At 44.5% G+C, this 20,256-nt stretch overlaps 1 protein-coding gene across 7 annotated transcripts in view; it reads left to right on the top strand.

Moving 5' to 3' along the window:
* The window catches only part of camsap2a (calmodulin regulated spectrin-associated protein family, member 2a), a 48,012-nt gene that overhangs the window by 3,302 nt on the left and 24,454 nt on the right, over window positions 1-20,256 (top strand). For all 7 annotated transcript variants that reach the window (XM_076725580.1, XM_076725565.1, XM_076725573.1 and 4 more), the window contains exons 2-4: window positions 3,103-3,362; window positions 16,877-17,038; window positions 18,461-18,544. In XM_076725580.1, the coding sequence (XP_076581695.1) occupies window positions 3,103-3,362; window positions 16,877-17,038; window positions 18,461-18,544 (506 nt within the window). The remainder of the gene's footprint in view (window positions 1-3,102; window positions 3,363-16,876; window positions 17,039-18,460; window positions 18,545-20,256) is intronic.

The raw sequence follows: 20,256 nt of genomic DNA, 5'->3' as shown, positions 1-20,256 counted from the left end.
TTCAGTTTGATTGCATTGGTGCAAACAGGCTCAACAGTCATAACTCAGTAACACAGCGAATCTGTTTTCATGAATGCAAAGCGCAAGATCTAAAATAAACCCAAGGCAGTCCGTCTATTAGATTCCTCTCATTTTGATCCTGTAAGGCTTTAAACACATCAGCACATTTAAGAAAATAACCCATGCAGCTCCGTTTGTCTGAGCGGAGCAGGCAAAATGATATTCCGGTGCTGTAGCCACAGAGCAGAGCACATTATTCCTTGTACTGTGTTGTAATAGCCCAGCAAACATGAGATTCCTCGCAGATCCTCTGTGTATTTTCAATCAGGACTGATAGAAGTGGGCTGATTCCAAAAATACAGCCCTCCAGAGAGAGAGAGAGAGAGAGAGCGAGTGAGCGAGCAAGCAGGCTCATCTCCAGATCCCTGCCTACGCTGCTCTGAATACTTCACATGCATCTGCCTCATTACACCAATGCAGGAGAGCATGAGGAATATGCAGTCTGGTAGATACAAGATGTAGCCTATTCGACAGATCATCTGCTGTTAGAGAACGCTATCAAACACTATCAGACAGCAAACTGATACCAGTGTTTAGTGTGTGCTACAACTCTGGTTTGTAAGCAAAGCTCAGAGGTGATTCATTGACTGCGTTTACATGCACACTGATGTTCTGCTGTTATTCCAATGGAAACAGCATATTCTGGATCATTTTTCTTATTAAGACATGTGGGATATGCAGACGTTATTCAGGTTTTGGGAGCATTATTAGGACGTGTGTACAGTCCATCCAGAAAATGGGTTTTTACCTCAGTTTGGGACGCACTGTCTCTCGCCTGTTAATGGTCAGCTCTGTGCATTGACTAGCCAGCAGTTTACAAGGCTGGGGTAGAGATGCATGTACAAAAGAAACCCCACCTCTCTGGTTTGGAAGGAGGAACACACCTAACATTATGAAGACTTGGGTGTCAGCAGGTTTTTGGATGTGCACAAATACCACAAAGCTGACGTTTTCAAGGAGATGGTTGATCGAATGTAATAGCGAGGTTGTGTTTGAGTACACACAGCTGCATGTAAACAGGAATATTGGTGGAATATTCATTTGCATTAGCCATGTAAACAGCTTTGTGGGAATAAGGGCAAAAACTGGAATATTTAGCACATGTAAACAGTCACTGTGACCAGAAACTGTCCAGTTTGAATACTGGGGAAATGGCTTTGGTGAGTCTCTCCACTTTCCCTTAACAAGTATTCAAGTAGTACTAGTAGTCAGCAGTTGAATACTGGAAAATTGTGAATGTGAAGCAGGATTTCACAGAATTCCCTCCACAGTTGGCTGCTGAAATACAGCAAGAATAAGTAATAAAATTCTAAGTTACCGGAGCAAATGCTGACCTGCTATCAGCGACAGGGATGTTGTTGTGTAGCTCAGCCTGACCTCTGACCACCCTGTGGAGAATGAGGGGGGAGGGCCGGAGAGAAGATTCATTTCTTTGTTGGGATCAATAATGTGAACATAGTATTTAGAGGAAAGGCATCGAACCCTGGATATCTGCTTCTGCTGCCGTCTGCACTCCTGCTCCGTAACAGCACAGAGTCAACCTGGAGATGACCTCGTTGATAGTGGGCAGCTAAGCAGGTGATTCATTGACTGTTTGGGGTGGTTGGTTGGGGTTGGGAGGGGGGGTCGGGGAGTGTAAACCCGTCCTCACACGCTGCATTTTCTCTGCATACACTCAGGCCGTTGTCAGAACTTCCATCTGTTCGCCTGCTGTGGACGCAGTGATGAGCTCTGCATCTGGAGTGTGTGTGCACATGTATTTTGATGCTTTCGCGCAGCAGCAGTGTCTCATTTGAAACTAATTAATCGCAATTTTTGTCGTTTAATCAGCGGCAGAATAAGAGGCTCGCTGATGTTTTCTGTACAACAGCGTGCTTTCTGTTTCAGGAAGTGCTTTCTAAAAACGCTTCCCACCTCAGCAAACACCGGCAAGAAAAGGTAGAAGACAAAAGCAATAAAAAAGCGCTGGTTTTGAATTATTCGTAGACTATCCCCGTGCAGTGGACTTGCTTGAGGTGATGCACACACACACACAAACACACACACACACACACACACACACACACACACACACACACACTCACTCTTTGATGAGGCAGGCAGTGAGAGGGGTGTTCCCAGGGAGCTGGAAGCTGCAGAGATACAGACTAGATGAATCGATCAGGCTCCGCTCCTCCTGCAGTTGCCATAGCAACGCTGAGGTCTATCCACACATATCCGTGTCAAGATATTGTCAAAGCGTGGCAGTGAAAGGAGGAGCAGGCTTGCCAAATAAAAGTAACGTCCCAGCTTCTGTGCACCGAGCGCCGCAGATCTGGAAGAAAGCCGTCGTCTCTGTGCACCAGCTCGCCTCAAGTTCACCCGGTTTTCACCTTTTTTCATCCCGTAGTTTTTCTGCAGAGTTCAAATCATCTTTCCTCGTGAGAAACGGGTGAAAAACATGACAAAGTTGCTCTGTTTTCCATATTTTAGCACAGGAATAGAAAGCCTTCATCCCGCTTCCCCTGCCTTTATCTTCAAGTTGCACCTGAACTTTTCTTATTTTCTTATATTACTGTATATTTTGTAGATGCTGACGGTGATTTGTTGATGCAGGAAATTCAAAACATGCTACTATGAAGGACTTTCATTTTAATATTTAAAGTGAAAAGGATTAAACACACTGCTGCCACGTAGGTGTGGGCGATGTGGCCCAAAAATAGCATTCAGGGTATTTCTGCAGGAATAAGATTCGAGATAATGTTACAACATCCTGAAAGATATTTTTGGTTTAGGATTTTTTAGCCAGATCTTTGGCTCTGCTCAGACTCAGCTTGCTTGAGGCGGTGAAATAAGTTTGTTGCATTGCCCCCTTCCCTCGTTACAGTCACTTCTTACACATTAGCGTGGTTTGTTGTGCATCGCAACAACAATTATCAAATTACAAATTCTAGCAGTATTATTGTGAATGATATGATATGGTGATGCTCTTCTTATTGAGCCAGTGTGGAAGTCAGTTGAATCTCTTACCCCAAATCCCACCCTCTCCCCTCCACCAAACAGACAGCATCCCGGCAGACTTAAAGGACCCCTTCTACACAGACCAGTACGAGCAGGAGCACCTGAAGCCCCCGGTGGCCAGCCTCCTGCTGTCCGCGGACCTCTACTGCCGGGCCGGCAGCCTCATCCTGAAGAGCGACTCCGCCAAGCCCCTGCTGGGCCACGATGCTGTCATCCAGGCGCTGGCTCAGCGTGGACTCTACGTCACCGACCAGGAGAGGCTGGTCACCGAGAGGGACCTTCGAAAGAGGCCTCTGCAAATGGTAAGAGAGGTTTTTGAATCCTTTTCTTGAATTTAAGGGACGCTGGTGAGATTGTGGTCGGGATATACCATAATAACTGTACACAAAAACTCTCAACTTCCTGCTTTGTGGGCATAAAGTTGTTCTCCTCCAACTCTCTTCTTTGAGTATTCCCAGCAGTCGAGTCCCGAGTCCTGAGGCCCTTAAGCGTATTTCATATGCACAGTCTCTTTCCTCATTCCTTCATTCCAGCAAGCGTGTCTTCTAAACTTTAGTTAACCAGGAAACAGAGGACATACTGGACTAGCAAGGCACAAGAACAGGAAGTGGTACCTGCATCCTAACTGGACAATATGCTCTGATTGCATGATGAACATACTGCTTATCTAAGTTTTACACAGTAAAGTCTTATCATCACAGGGATTTTATTTTGAAAAGTTAGCTCAGGTATCTGTAAATAGAAAATAGATGTCGAATTTAATCAGCTGTAATAAATGCACAGTCAGGCACACCGCTGACAGTGATCAATGCAGTTATTCTGCTGCTATGATTTGTAAAATATTTATCCCCGTGGTCACTCAGTTAAAAGAAAACAGTCACTGTAACAGTGTTTGAAATCACATTGTCTCTTAACGGCCCATAACTGCAGATAATATCAACAATTTTTATGTTACACGTGGAATTAAAAAAATAATACAAAACCAACAAACCAGCACAGCCACAGTGCTGAGACAGAAGGGGCGTTACTTGTTCAGCTCTCCCATACCAACCTAAAAAAAACAAACAGTACAAGCTGATTTAGACCTCCAGGCATCCTCTGCCCTGCGTGGATCTGTCATCTCTCACTGTCTTTATAGCTCGTCTGTCTCTCTGCACACATTGGAGTTCACTATAGAGATGGCTGTGCAGGAATCCTGTAGAGTGAGAATGACGGATCCTCATTATTTGGGCGCTCAGTCTCAATAGGAGGCTTTATTGCTTCAGTGAATTGCAATTGAGACACAATTAGCACACAGTTTGCCTGCAGTCTGTTTGTAGAGTCTCGCTGGTTTTAATTTCCCTTCTATGCTAATTCAGAAATTATTTAAGTTTTGTGGGGATTTACATTTCAAGCGCTTTGTTTTGTGAAGGCGACACGTATTTTAGCACAAGCCGACGGTATCTCACGAAGTACCGCTCGAACTCTGTCATTTAAAGCTGAACTAAGTGGGATTTGGTGTGGTCCTGTAGGTGTGCCTGCAGCCTGTGCTGTGAGTCTGAGGGACTCTCGTGTATTTCTGTCTGCAGGATTACCACTCGCTTATTTTTCGACTTTATTTTCCCGTCCAGGGCTGAATAAGGGTTTTACACTTGATTTTAACCCGGCACAGTTTATGACTGAATGGTTTGCCAGAGAGCGGCAGTGTGTGTGTGTGTGTGTGTGTGTGTGTGTGTGTGTGTGTACATGAGCAGGTTACTGTGAATGTGAAAATGAGCAGCCAGAGGAGTGTGAAGCTACCTTCTGCTATTTCCCTCTCCTTCTTCCCTCTGTCCTCCATTGTTCTTCCGTCTGACAGTCTTCTCACCGCCCTGACATCGTTTTCAGGTCACTCCTGATTTCTTGCTATTTGTTTCTCATTTATCAGGAGATGTACTTCATCGCGGTCTGAGAAAATGCTGAAGGCTTAATGAGCTGTAGGGAAAAGTGTGCAACATATTGTTTGCTATGAGGACATGACACGCTTGAGACAGTGCATGCAGATTACCTGCTGTACATTGGAATGACAGCTCAGGTAGGGGATCATTTATTATTTAGAAACTGCTTCAACATCAAGGGTTGACAAGGTGACCAGAAGCTGCCACAGTATGAGCTCTGTGGGGCCGTGGAGAGTCTGCGAGAGCGGAAACTTCCTCTGGAAGAGTTAAAGAGGGTTGTTTCATGGCTTGATAATCTGCCCCGTAAGCAAAACATCGCTGGTTTTACCCCCGAAGCAAAGAGACTGAGCACCTACCTGCCGTTCCAACTGTAAGCCGCTCTTGATAAGAGCCAGCGATGTCATTAAATGCTGCTTCATGGCATTTCAAGCTGAGCTTTTTTTTTTAAACTCAGCAGTTTGCATAAGGCACAGTGGAAGAATTTTCAGAATAAGCATCTTTAAGGGACGTCGGAGGGAGCTTTAGTAGGTCAGCGAGCAGCAGAGTTAGATGCGGCCGAACTTCTGTCTGACACGCGTCATGACGGAGCACACGCGCTGACATTTTCACAAGGCTGTCAAACTGACGCTCGCTCTTCCCGTCACTGTTCTGCCCACTCACCCCTCTGTCTTCAGCCATGTGACAGATCCCCACATGTGAAGACGCGGGATCGGACTCGCCCACTCAGTCGCCCACACCGCTCCGCATCGCTGACGCTCTCCTCCACCTGTGGCACTCACAGCGTGAGGGAGAGATGTGGATGTGGGCTGAGGAGCTGAAAGATGATTCCAGCATTACACATCACAGCCTACATGAAGCACAGCTGCTAGCATGATAATAGCTCAAATTCATTATCAGAAGGCTTTCAGTGCCAAGTTCCTCGATTTGTTCTTTCCCAAAGGCTGTGATCAGCTTTGTTCGCGGTGACTGACGCACACAAAGGAACAATCAGCTAAATGTGGACAGTGAACTCTCCCAGTGAACATGAATCGCATGGGAGAAAACCTAATATGAAAGTCAGACACCATAACCAGCAGATAAACGTTATTGAAGTAAAGGCTGAGATCTTTGCTTGATGAATCGACATCCTGATGTAAAGGTTAACCCTGCTGCTGCGGAGACGTTTAACTGAGTGGGACGAGAACGACGCCCAAGAAGCCAAGGTGTGTAGATGACCAATGAAGATATGTTCAGTCCTGTTATGCCTGCATGTGTTCAAGTATTTTGTTAAGTGCATCCTGAGTGTGTGTAGCTGTGGGATACGACCAAAACCTGGTTATTTCTTATCCAGATAGTGGTGCATACCATGGTATAGCACAGTTTCTGTAAATTCACTGAACCCTTTGTATGAACTAACAATGGAACGACCCATTTCTTATTACATTCTGAATGGTATCCTCTATAATATGTAAAAGAGTAATTTCTACTATAGAAAAACAGTTAAATACAAAACACTTTTCAGCTGAGGTATAATTTGCAAAGTGCAGTTTTCTTGCACGTTTTCTTGTAAGTACGAGTTCCTTGTTTTCTCTTGGCTGGTCGGAATCCGTCTCCTGTTCCGAACGACCCTTTTCTGGGGTTTTTTCACTCTCCTCCACGTTTGTTTGTGTTGCCTTCATGCAAAGCATCCTCCGCATGACGAGAAGTAAGGCCGTAAAGAGTGTGATTTGCGAGACAACAATGCAAACAATAGAGCGTAATATGAAACCACAGACGCTTTTCCATTGTCACGTAATATCATCTCATTGTGGAGCCATCCAAGGACCTACCTGCACCCTGTGGAGTGTGTTTAACACTTAGCATTTTGCTTTATTCATTCCGAGTACTTTCAATCAACATGAACACTTTGCAGCAACGCTCTGCTCCAGATTCATACAGAGCAGCCCTGCTGGTGCACTGATGCTTAATTGCCTTGCTCAAGGGCACCTCGGCAGTGATAATGAGAAGAGACAAGCCTTCCTCTTTATCTTCCCTGGCTTCATATAACGGTAATCGGCTTTGCAGAAATGCAGGATTATTGTTACAGATTTCAGTCGATGGTACAGGTGTTGATGGAATTTTGTCCGTCCCCTGAGCTTCAAGGACACGATGGTAAATCCAGCCTTTTCTTGGGACATCAGAGCAGGATTTCACACAGTGTTGTGCCACTTTGGAATAGAGACCACAACCACGGACATCATATAAGATTTAGAAAATACGTACAAGAACAGACGCCTTATTTCAGCCAACGACAACGTGTAGCTATTCTTTAGGCCTTCTTCTTCTGAATAAATAAAATCATGTGATGAAACGTGTCAAAATCAAACAGTTTCCTGGCGAAAAGCCTGCAGATCACCCACAGAATAGTAACTTGGGGGTGTATTAGATGCCGAAAATATGCCCGACTAGAATAACCTCAAACTCCATACTTCCTTAACCTCACCGTGGTGAAGGTCGAGGTTCCTCCAGGCTGCCGAACCCTGAATGTCATCGCTTTAATAATTAATAAAGCTGTAGTTAATAGCTCCTGTTGCTGCCAAGAGTTTTAATGTGGTGTATAAATCAGACTCCACCGTGGCTCTACGCTGCGAGCTGTACGCTGGGAATACTGAGAGCACAGCACCGAATAAGGCCAGTCGCTTTACTGGCTGTGTGGGTGCTGTGTCTGTGAGTGTGTGTCAGAAACGCCATAAAACAGACAGGCTTATAGTCACACTTATGTTAGAGAGTGCTTTTAAATCCGGCCTTAATGGCGAATGCTCTTCTAATGTGTACATGAACACAGATTTATTCTATGGATCCTGATGAAAGCATGCTGCTTTAGAGTGAACGCTCACCTCACTGTCAGTCTGAGGATTTCTCAGGTAAAGCACCATTGTAGCGTGGACGCAAGAAATCCCTGTTGCGTCTGATTATGAAGCAGTTATTACTTAACGGTGTTATTACTTGTCAGTGTGACATTTTAAGTATGTCAGAGCGATTAGTATACAATGAAATGAGAAGCCCTGAAGTGTGTAACACCATGAACATGCATCGTATTCTTCTGATAACACACACTAACGTCAGTGTGTATCAACAGGAAAAGAGACAGAAATAAATGTAAATTCACAGAAATATGAAGCATTGACGCTTCTCTTATGTGTTATTTTTACACACATTTTTACCAAGAATGTAATTAAAGCTCTAGTCTGCACTTTCCACCTCCATCAAGCTAAATGCACCAGTTTATATTCTTCAGACATTTCTAATATTTTCTGTTGCATATGTAAAAATGAGTCGGAGCAATCGCTACATAAACTTCTGAATAAATTATTACATGAATAAAAAAAATGTCTGTCGGTTCAGTTTTTGCCATGTGACAGGTTGATTCATCAGCTCCTGTACAGGATGGATGAATAGAGGTGAACACACTTCCTCCTCTCTTCTGCTGCCTCCATCACATCCCCTATTGGGCAGGCGCTCCGTTTCCATGGTTACACTCCAGTAGGCAGGGTGTTGCATGCATGTGTGTGTGTGTGTGTGTGTGTGTGTGTGTAGGTGGGTGCGAGAGTGGGGGGGTGCCTTTGCCTCTGTGTCCTATGCGCAGTGTGTGCTTGCATGTGCAGCGATGTGCTGTGAGAGCGCTCTGAGGCGCAGAATACTGAAATGCTGGATTCACACAAGCAGGCAGGCGGCATTTCTAACGCACAAAGACGCACACGCACGCAGACATAAGGTCAAGTACAGAAAGCTTAGCTGAGTGCCAGGCAGGAAAAAAAAAAAAAAAAAAAAAGACCTCTCAACATCAAACTGGCTTCTTCTGTCCTTCTTCTGTCCTTGATCTTCCGAACAAAGACGAGCTGAAGCAGCAGGGCGGAAGGGAGGCCCGTCCAAGCACTGTCTGTCCTCCTCGGCGAAGTCACAGCCAGCATGTTCTGCTCAGTGCCAGCGGCGACTCCCGGGCAGCACAGTATGGATGGGTAGGCAGCGAGCACATCATGGGATGTCACGTGATGTCCTGAGCGTCTTTCTGCGCTGTAGTTAGACAGTGTTTCAGGCTCATATGTTTCGCCTGTTTGTGCTTTTAATTAAAAATATAGAGGTTTTTTTTTTTATCTTCAAAGAAAAGCCAGTGGGGATGTTTCTCTGCTCTCAACCCTGAACACAGCAGCACATGTCTAGAGAGGAAAACATGCTTAGCCTTATGTTCCATATGATCGGATACAACACAGGTCAGTACCAGTGATTGTTTTGCGCTGAAAAAAGAGCATCCGTTTGTTTGGTATGCAGGAATATTTTCTCAAAAAGACAGTTCATGAAGAAGCCTGTTGTAATGAAAGAGAGTGTGTGAGCCTGGGAGCTTTGTTTTCAGAGGAGAGAGCTCCAAAACAAACTGACCCACAGGTGAGGAGCCAGTCTGAGAATGATTCACAAGACAGTTCCTGGAGGGATCCGTGCGTTCGGTTGCAGGTGAGCGCCTGGTGGCTCAGACTGAGGGCGTAACCGGCTCGTAAAGCACCTGACAGGACGTCTTCTTCAGTGCAAGAGACACAACGCTTTCAAAGTGCTCAGTTTCTGTGTCTCCGTCACACAGGAGAAAGGAACATATCTCTGGTGAACGTGCGGGTTTTGAACCTCGTCGGTATGAAATCCTACATCTTCTGATCTGGTCTAATGGCTCAGTAAGCTTATTATTCTAATAAAGAAATGTTCTCTTTAGAATTTAGAGCAGGGGATTTTGTGACAAATCATCCTCGCTGCAGATGTTAAAATATTCACCTGGTTTTCCCTTATTGCTGACATTAAGGATTGGTGAGGCTGTAATAGCACTTAATCTGTCATGAATTAATGCTGCCACAGATTTGGCCAGGTGCACAGCTTTAGATAGGAATCCCATTTTCTGAGATGAAATTAAGAAAGTGTAATTATTCATTATGCTATTATAGCATGTGTATTAATTTGAATAACTGCGAGTTAGTTCTCATAGGTACAATAAAACATGCAAAATCTGAAGCACAACACAATAATGCAGCAATAACAGATTCATGATTTAAATGACTCCCATCAGAGAACAGTACGTTCACTGCGTTAGCTTTGATTGTTGCATGTAATTGCTCATGAAAACACACCAAAACTAACAATATTGAATACATTTCTCTCTCTTTCTCCTCACATAAGTAGATGTTCAGCACAGTCAGTGTGCAGCCAGACTGAGAGCCATGATCCTGATCTGGTGACTGGCAAAATCTGGCAACGCTCTGCAGATAATCTGCAGCACTGTGCTCTGCTTTGTTGAAGACCCAGTTTCAGGGTTGGCTTGCAATGAGATCTCACATAGTGTGAAATGGAGACTATGACATAAATAGAAAAGCTGGGTTTTTTTTTTGGACAAAGACGGCGCCTAAGAGCTTTTTAGAAACAACGAGGAGTTGTAACACTGTAACATTATTGCAGCGATTCATTCTGAACAGCAGGTAGATGTCCGCCCTGTTTCTGTAAGATGAGCGGTATTTCCCTTTAAACGAAATGGAACGCTCTTTAATCACCGTCTACACATGAAACAGTTTCGACCCAGCGGGCCTTTTCAAACACCATGGACGGATTTGGAGTGCAGGCGTATCTCCAGGCTAGGTCAGCTCTGGCTGGTAGCCATGATCGTGTCCCCAGATAGCGTTCTAAGGTTAGCTTTGAGGTTTCCATATAATTGCTAGGTTGGGGTTGGGAGCATATGGAGGGGGAAGGTATACTGCTTAAAAGCTCCATTCCCACAACTGATGCCAGACCTCGCAGTTGGTATTTTGTGTGCACGGGCATGGTTACAACTGTGTGTGAGAGCGTTTTTTATTTCTGCTCACAATTGGGCAAGCTGTTAAAGGAGTTATGCCATGCCTCCGTTTGAAAAGGAAAGGCTGCAGAGGAAAAAGAGGTTTTTCATTTCCAAAAGATTTTGATCAATTGGGGGAGAATTCGCCCAAATTCAAAATGCTGTTCTTGGTATTGCAAAGATTTAAGCTTAAAGGGAAACGTTGCAGGTTTGAGTCATTACAGTGTTGGTATTATGTGCAGATACAGTGTTAAACTTCCCTCAAACTGTCAATGTGAGCAGTGCTCATCAATCAATCTGATCAAGATTTCTCACCTCACATGTTTCCAGAAACATGTTTCAGTGGACTGCTGGGCTGTAATAGGAGAATGTTTGTAACCAAACACCACCCAGCTCGCAGTACGCTGCCCACCAGCGTTCGTGGTCTGGTTCAGCGCAGTGCATTCTGGTCGTTGTAGGTTTTCCACCTTTTGTTCAAAAGGGAATACCACAGCCCTTTTTCTCTGCTTCCTCTGGTCATGTAGCTCCAGTTTCAAAAATGTTTGTGTCTGTCTGCTGCATAGACGGTCCAGTTTTATGAAAAGACCGTCTTTCCAGATGTGAAATGCCGCTTTAAGGATTTTCTGCTTTTCTGGAGCTGAGGCACGCGTCACCTTGCTGCAAAGTTGTGACCAAGTGAATTAACTGCAAGTGTCGCTGTTCAGCTGAACTGCTGTTTTAGCTTCCGTTCTGTTGAAAGAGGGTTACCTCAGTCTCTACGGAGCATCCTGGTCCAAAAAAGGTTGAATTACTGTCATTTTCACTAAAGCAAAGACTATATGTTTACGTGACAAAACGAGGTACTGCTTTTCCCTTTAACTTTGCAGTACTTGTGCTGACCTTCAGAAGAATCCAGAGAGAGAGGTACAGCTGAGAGCTTTTCCATGTCCAACTGAGTTGGCGTGAAGTTACCTGAAGCAAGACAGATTCAATTTTTAGACATATGCCCCAGCGTGGAGCCTGTGGGCCTGGACAGGAGAGCTGTAATACTAAAAGCAGACCGCCTTTCAATATTACATCACCCCTGAGTTAATGTTGAATCACTCTGTGTGTGTGTGTGTGTGTGTGTGTGTGTGTGTGTGTGTGTGTGTGTGTGTGTGTGTTTCCTCAGACCTGCGGAGGTCCAGGAGACTGCAGTGCAGAAGTTTGGTGATTTACTGTAGGTTTGTTCAGTTTATGGCCTTTTTCTCCTCCAATTTTTCTGGTGGAAGTTACTTAAGAAACTTTGCGGATTATCATAAATAATCAAGGAAGCCTCGCTCGCCAATGAAAACAGGCACAGACTGATCATTAGCCATCATCCGCTGAAGCCCCTCGAAGCGTTTTACTGTAAGTTGTGCTAAAGACATTACTGTAGCCATTACCTCAGGTCAGGTCGTTGTGCAGTGGAGTAAAGCCAGTGTGTTGATTCTGATGAATTCACAGGAAGGTTTTTTCAGAGATCCTTTATGGTGACGCAGTGAAGTGCTGTGCATCTTCCCCGACCTGGTTCGGGCCACAACAAGCATCTCAGAGCCCTGACAATAGAGATTTTAGTTTACCTACAGCAGACGCACAAAGCCGAGGTGAAACGCAGCACACGCCATCTTTTGTCGGTCGCCGCGGTTTGTGTTTTTCGCTTCCTTTGTGCGATGTTAAATCGGGCTTCTACGGTGGATTTTCATCTCTCCTCTTTCTCCAAGAAGCCGTATTAAAGATGAATGGTGTTGGTCTCTCTGCCCGGGTGGAAATACAGGGAGCCTGCAATGTAGCAGCACAATAAAAGCAGGATATTGACCATGAAGGAGCATCTTCTTACCTCTGGAGAAATCAAAACAAGATTTATAGACGTAATCAGCTTAGATGAGAAAGCAGAAAATGTGTGTGTGTGTGTGTGTGTGTGTCTTTGTGTCTACAGAATGGTCCATGACTGGATGAATGTGTGCATTTCTATCATCAAACGTTAGTATAGTTTTCATAGTCGGCATATAATAAAGGCAGTATCTCAGGGGAAGCAGGGACTAAAGGGACAGTGGTGGTAGAGAAGCGGTATCCATATCAGAAAGTCACCATTTTGAATCCTGGAAATAAGAAGTGAATTAGCAACAGTTTCCCCTGTTGCAGCAGTCTAGTTGAGGCATTCGATCCCTGAACGCTCCAGTGGAGCTGCTCCAAGCTATGGATATGTGCGACTGTGTGAATAAGAAGTACAACCACGCTGAAGGAAAGCAGCTCAGCAGCACCTGAAGGTTAGAAAACACGACGTCATGGGACATCATGGAGGAACCAGCCAATCAAACGGCAGGCAGGTCTGCACTGATGAGGCAAGCTAAACCTTTCTGTGGCCTCCTCCCTGCTCCCTGTTCTTCCTCCCTTCCTTCCTCCTCTCATTACTTCCGTCGAACTACCACTCAGCATCCATGCAGTTCCTGAAGCTGTTCTTCTTCCTCCCAGCTCTCCTCTGACATTTACACACGGTCAGCTGATCTGTCACCGACTGTCCATGTCTGTGTTATACAGTACAGCAGCTCTTACTCAGAATTAATTCACTTGCAGCACACTACTATTTATATATGCCTCTTGAGTGCTGAGTGCAGAGGACCTTTAAAAAGCCATTTTCCACATTTGTCTTGTTGAGAATTGTAGTGGAATAGCAGTGCTCATGTTAGTATAGTCAGTGTTGATCATATGATGCTGTGTATACTACTGCTATTAGTATGCAGCACTTTCAGTGTCCCAAGTGCCATTTTAGCCTTTGGACTTTCTACCCTGCCATAAAATCCAAGGTTCAAACGCTGAATATGTCAAGTTTAGTAAGTTTGGGGTTTAAAAATTAACACGCAGTAATATCAGCCTTCAGAAACTCTTGTCTGTTGCAGTATCTCTGCAGCGAGTCGTCACTTTGAAGTACAAGTCAGCAACTTGGGTGCAGCTCAAGCATTTTTCCTTTCTGATCTCAAGAGTCAGACTCATTAAACCCTTTAGTTTGATCCATAGATGCCTTTTGAGCTCTTTGGCACCTCTGTGATGCTTCTGTGAGGCTGAAAACGGCAAATCTGATGAAGTTTCGGCCCCTCAGGCTCAAGTGAGCGACACTCTTCTTACCCTCACACAGAAAATTGAAACAATACTTGCTTTTATGAATGATGCTCTGAATTGTACTTTGTTTCAGGATTTCTAGTAATTAAATGTAGCTGAGCATAATTAGACGTACCTCCTTTCGTCTGCAGCACTCTCCATCATCTTTGCTCTGCTCTCTTCATCCATTTAATTACATTTTTTTAAACCAGTGAAGTTTGCATGGAGGGAAGGAAACTGAGGGTGTCACACTTTAAGTGTTGTGTCAGAAAAATCTGGATTAAGTGCAGAAAGATGTTTGTGGCGTTATAAAGTATTCATGATCCCAGCGCCAGAAACACCAGAATCCTGGAGCGAGCATGTGGTCCGACGCTAACCTCTCCCCCCCCACACACTGGCCTGCTGTCGTTCAATATGGTAAGAGACTGCAGGTCTGCGGTCTAGTAAATACGGTTAGCTCCCCTTGTTGTCATTTTATCTCATCAGACCACAACAGATCCAAATCAATATCCTCAAATTGCTCAGCAGAGAGGAGGAAACAGGAGGGGGAAAGAGGCCTTTGAGAAATGACGCTGGTCCCTTGGCCTTTTTAAAATTGCTCTTGTCTGGAGTTGATCATTTGTTGTGGGGCTACAGAGCGGATTTGTTACCGTGCTCTGTGTGTATGTGTGTGCATTTGGTTGTTTAATGCTTTACAATGTTTGGACAGGCTAAATGAAGGCCAGTAGGAGACGTCTTGGCAGTGTATTATTAAATGGGATTGGTTTGTTGCTGGCTTGCCTCATCAGAGATAGTGGAAATTAAGCATTAAGCTAATGCAGTGTCACACAGCAAAGTATTCTCAGAGCTGCAGCTGCACTTACAGCGGCCAAGCAGAGCGACAGCACAGCTCTTCAACATCGTTCCCACCATAAAATCTTCAAGTGATGTTTGACTCCGGTGCATTGCAGCGGATCTTCGAGTGGTCACTTGAACTCAACTTTAACTTTGATTCATTGGGTTAGCTCATGGAAAAGCTGCCACCCAAGTATAAATATTTGGTGGTTTGATTCCTGGGTAGTGTGTGGTGGATACACAAGACAGTATAGACTAATAGGGAGCTAAAGGTAGGAGCCAAGAAGTAAGATACACATATGACCAGGGTGCCATGAAGACTTGATTAACCTGCTGATTATTTCATGATAAATGGACAGAAAAGCCACAATTTCCCACATTTAGGCAGCGAAACAGTGTCTTGCTTTAAATACGTTCATGTAAACAGTATGTGTGTAAACATGAGTACAGAGCTGATAGGACTGTTTCCTGACTATAGGGGTTTTAGGAGCTGTGTTCGTCTGGACTGGTCTGTTCTGGTCTGGAAAAATAATGTTTTTATGCTAATTCTAAATTATTCTGTTCCACTTTGAACTTCGTAACGCAGCATCTGTTTAATGATGTAACATAGCTAGTTAGCATGGGCTAATTGGGTATCAGTCCTCAAAAATAAACTTAAAAACTAAATATGAATTTAGATCCGCAAGCAGCAGAAGGGGTCCAAGCAGAAGCTCATCAGTTCTATTTTACACTGGTACAACAGGGACTAGCCCCGCCTCTGAGCCAGTCTAATTATGCATGTAGGAAACAGGCTGCGGTTGTGAAGGGAAGGAAGATCCCGGTCACAAAAGATGAGTCGTAGTTAAAAGAAGCAGTGGTTGACTGTTGGGATGAGTGAACACCTGTCTCAGGTGTCAGAGTCATGTGCACTGATCCAACACCACAGCCTCCTCCCTGTGACTTTCCACTGCAGTATGAGAACTATAATCTTCGGCATGAATGAACACAAAGGTTGTTTTCATCCATTTAAATGAACCCTGTTTGTCTCAGCCGTCGGCCTGTGGAGGGATGAACCTTTTGCATTCACACACTTGAACAAAAAGTGTTGCTTTCGTGTTCAGAAGTCGTGTGCGTGGGTAAGAGTTGAGGAAGTTTTCACCCAAAAACAGGTATCTGCCCTTTGAAGGGGAGGTGTGGAGTACGCCCTCATACGCTCACTGCTGTATTAGCTTTACATACTAAATAGTGAACGTGATTGTGTAAACATATTTGCATACTGCAGCATAGAACTGGTAACCACACCTTTCTTTGTTCCGCCCGTTCCCTTCCTTTGTTTCCTTTAAATGTCAGAAAAGAGATTGAGATGTGATTTTTCTAAGCAGTTCCTTGTGGGAGAGGAGCCAAAGTGCAGGAGTCCTCCTGCAGCAACATGCTGCAAATACAATAGTTTGAGTCTTAGATTATCTGACATGTTCTACTTACTGATTGATGCCGCAGAGCTCAGTTAACTGCGGTCTTACCTAATGACAAGCAGGAAACGCACAGTAAGTTAGTTAAAAATGTTCACGGTGGCATCCAGTTAATCATGATTATGTATCCAAAAACTGATTTATGTTTGTGGTTTTTCAAAATAAAACCCTCTAGTCTGTGATAGTGATTAGTAGAGCGGCTTATGAAGCATGCCAATTCTATTAACTAGACTATGTTGTCAGGAAGATGTCTTATTCGGGCTTCTCAAAGGCTAACAGTCTCCTAACAGTGGACGATCTGGAGGCCTGGTCCGGTCCTGTGAATCACTGCCCTTTCACTGCCTGAGTCCCTACTCATTGACAGTATCATACTGTTGCTGTGATACTTGTTTACTTCACTTTTTTCAGTGCCAGGCTGGGGTTATTGTCTCGTATGTCACTCTTCTATCATAGACCATTTTACACTCGGCCAGGGTGTTGACCCCTGTGGACAGCTTTGACCTTTGAAGCTGGTGATAACAGGACTGTAGGCTTATCTTGATGCATTTACTGTGCTGTGCAGCGCCAGTGACTGACAGCTTGGCTAAAAGATGCTAAATATACAATCTGCTGGAACTAACAGCAGTCAATGACAGCATCACCCACTGCCTCAAAGCTAGCCGTTAGCACCCTCTAATCTCTCTCTGCACTGTTTCTTCCAGAGCGCCCACCTGGCCATGATCGACACTCTGATGATGGCGTACACCGTGGAGACGGTGAGCATGGAGAAGGTGATGGCCTGCGTCCGTCACTATTCATCCTGCGACCCCGAGGTGGAAGCGCCTTACGACACAGAGGACGCAGTGACCACCTGGATCAACAAGGTGGGTGATGGTACACGTTGCCTGTTAGGGCGCGGCAGTTAGACAAATTTTAGCGGCAGTTATGATTTTGGCTTCCAACGCATAATGATGCTCTTATTTTGTTTTGTGTTAGAAATCCAGCACACACCTTTGCAGCCAAAAAGAAAAGCCACATATTTTTTAATATGACAGATACACTGTGACTGCAGGGGCATATTGTTAGCTGCTGGTCATTGGGTTTGTACCATATCATACAGTTGAAGTAAGTCACCTTGTTCAGTATCAGGCTGCTGCTCATACTGTACACAGGTTACTGCACATACACTGAGTCAGGGTCACTTCACCAGAGCTGGGCTCAAAGAGCATGGCCTCTGAAATTCCACAGTGCACAGTGGGGTTGCAAGATATTCCACTCAAAACCACTGACCTAAATACTATTTACACCACTTCATCCTCATGCCCTAAAGTTATACCATATGACATGTACAGGTGAACTCACAGCACACGAGAAAACATCCTCCAGGGTATAATAAAGGAGGGATTGTCCTTTTTTTTTTTACTCCTCTCACTGCCTTTATGACCTACATTGGAAAATGTGGCCTAATGCCCACCGAACCTACCTGCACTGTGTAAATCAGCCTTTTTACATTGATACATGGTTGCTGCATGACCTGCATGTGCAAACGGCTCTGGCTCCTCCGCACAATGCTACAGGGCCCAGTCTGTTTACATTCTTCTAGAAGGACCACTGGGCTGCTGCCAACTCTGGGCTACACACACACACACACACACACACACACAATAGCTAACAGGTGTGGTCATGGAGTCCCACTGATCGGACATATGGCTCTCCGTTGGAGTCCGTTAGTGTTCCAGTGGTCCAAAATTCACCATCTCACCAGCTGATTCCTGCTTTACCGTCATCCATATGAACTTGAGGAGACATGCTGCAAGTTGTCCAAAGTGCAGGATTGAGTGAGATTAGATTTGATTAAAATCAGTTCAACTTGCACTCAGCTTGACTTCAGGTGGATTAAATTTAAATTTCAGTTGATTCAGAAAATCCTTCGAACGCAGACTTGTATTGTGGTCCTTTATGGAGGCGACAGTAACAAAAGCACAATGAAAAAACAAAGGATTCCTATTGTCACTGTGCACTCGTGATTATTAGATAATTTATTAGCAAACTAAACTAAATGCATCATTATTGTCCACATGCTAATGTCCCACATTTTTCTACTGTGTAAATTTCAAATCCAGCTTTCACACGATGAAGCATGGAGCCTCACATTTTAAGTGACTAAACAAATTCGATTTTGAATGTGAGAATATTACTTTTTGTGTCGGGCAAAGTGACCTGAACATCATGGTTTTGTCAGTCCATTTATTCTGTTGCTGCCGCCGCCTCAGTGAGTTTTAGCCCCGTTTTTCTCTCTCTTTCAGGTAAATGAGTATCTGAAAGACATCGTGACCCAGGAGCAGAGGAAGAGGGAGACGCCGAGCGCCGAGCCTGCTGGGAGTCCTCGGGTGGGTGTCCTTTCCTTTCCTGGAAACTGCACATCAACTTACAGATGCCACCAGTGTGACAGACAGTCTCAAACAAGCTGAGTGTAAATCCTGGGCTTACCACAAACATTCTCCTTTTGACGGACAGATATTCGTCCCAGACCTCGGGCGTCACTGTAATATCCGGGTCCAAGTTTCCTCGACAGCTCTTAAGCCCTTAAGACCTCGCTGCCATCGAAGAAAGTCTCACTCGCATATGTCTGAACTGCGTTTGTTAAATGAGAAAGAGAGAGAATGCCAGGCTGCATCTTCAACATCATGATGAGTTTATTTACCCTGACAACTGGAACGAGCTTCACTCACTTCATTTGTGCCATAACCAGCAGATCAGGGCTCTCTGGTCTAATTAGAGTGCGAGGTCACCCATGTTCAGGGTGCTGCCAGGGGTCCCTATCTGTTATATAACTGACTGTAGTATCAGCAGTGATTTCTAATGCCGCAAGACAGGCTGCTGTGGCGTGTGTGTGTGTGCGTGTGTGTGTGGGTCTGTTTATTTGTGTGTGCATTATGTATTTGAGTAGCTGGTTAATCTGTGGCTGGATTTTGTAGTTTGACTCTGCATTTGCAATAAATCATTCACTTATCCGCTGAATAATGTATTCACTCACTGGTGGACATAAATCGATTTTAAATCTCACAAAATACCACATTAAAGCTATTTATCGCCACTTAGAAATTTCACAGTCATGTCCACGCTCGTGTGTCTGTGCAAGTGCGTGCGGGCTGCGCGAGCCTGAGGAAAAGCCTGTGTGTTATGCATGCTGTGAATGTTTTGTAATGCGGTAATAAGACATAAAACAAAGGTATAATTATACAATTTTACTGTGCGTTATGCTTGTATAGACCATAAGCATAAAGAGCTATGTGTTAGCATTCCAGGCTAATTCAAACAACTCCTGTGCTTTCATTAGATTAGCAGTGACTGGGAGGTTTTCACTGTGAATCAGCTGCACACACAGAGCATTGAAATGTTTGACTTAGCCTAAATGCCAGTTTACTGCTTGATTAAACTTGGTCTGAGTCTGCATCTGTCCATTTCAGTTAAAAGCCTCAGTTTTTTTGTGGAAGAATCAGTTTGAAACATCGTACATTCGTGCTGTAATTTGACAGCAGTACAGCAAAGAGGCAGGAGATACTGATGTCTTTATGGATCTTACTGGAGTCCTTCATGGTGTGTTTGTTGTGGAGAGTCATGTAACAATAGCAATACAAGTTTGACACCCTTTGCAACTCTAGCGTGTGTGTTTGTGAGAGAGAGAGAGAGAGAGAGAATATGAGTGTGTTTATGACTCCACTGTGAGCTACCACAGTCAAGCTACATTTGGTATTATGATCTGGCAGTGAGGGTCAGAGTGACACAGCAGAGTGATGATTGGGGGAGGGGGGGGCGCTCATGTCTCCAGCGTCATCCTTTATGCTTTGATTCTGCTGCTCACCTCCATATCAGTTACAACGGGCAGTTTGAGTGGTTTCCAAAGGACCCCTGAAAGTTATGAACCCCCTCAGAGCATACCAGACAAATTTCAGCTCAGATTCATCACAGCTCTGTCTCCTCTTTCTTCTCTCATTAATGTCTCTTTTTCTACATTTCAGTGTTGCCCTGCCCTTGATCCTCTGCTCCACCTCTCTAAACTCTCCATTCGTTTAAACCCGTCCTCCTCACCCCCGCTCCG

This window comes from Chaetodon auriga, chromosome 3 (assembly GCF_051107435.1).
Source record: "Chaetodon auriga isolate fChaAug3 chromosome 3, fChaAug3.hap1, whole genome shotgun sequence".
Lineage (NCBI taxonomy): Eukaryota > Metazoa > Chordata > Actinopteri > Chaetodontiformes > Chaetodontidae > Chaetodon > Chaetodon auriga.
Note: the sequence above shows the minus strand (reverse complement) of the source record. Positions and strands in the feature narration are given on the sequence as shown.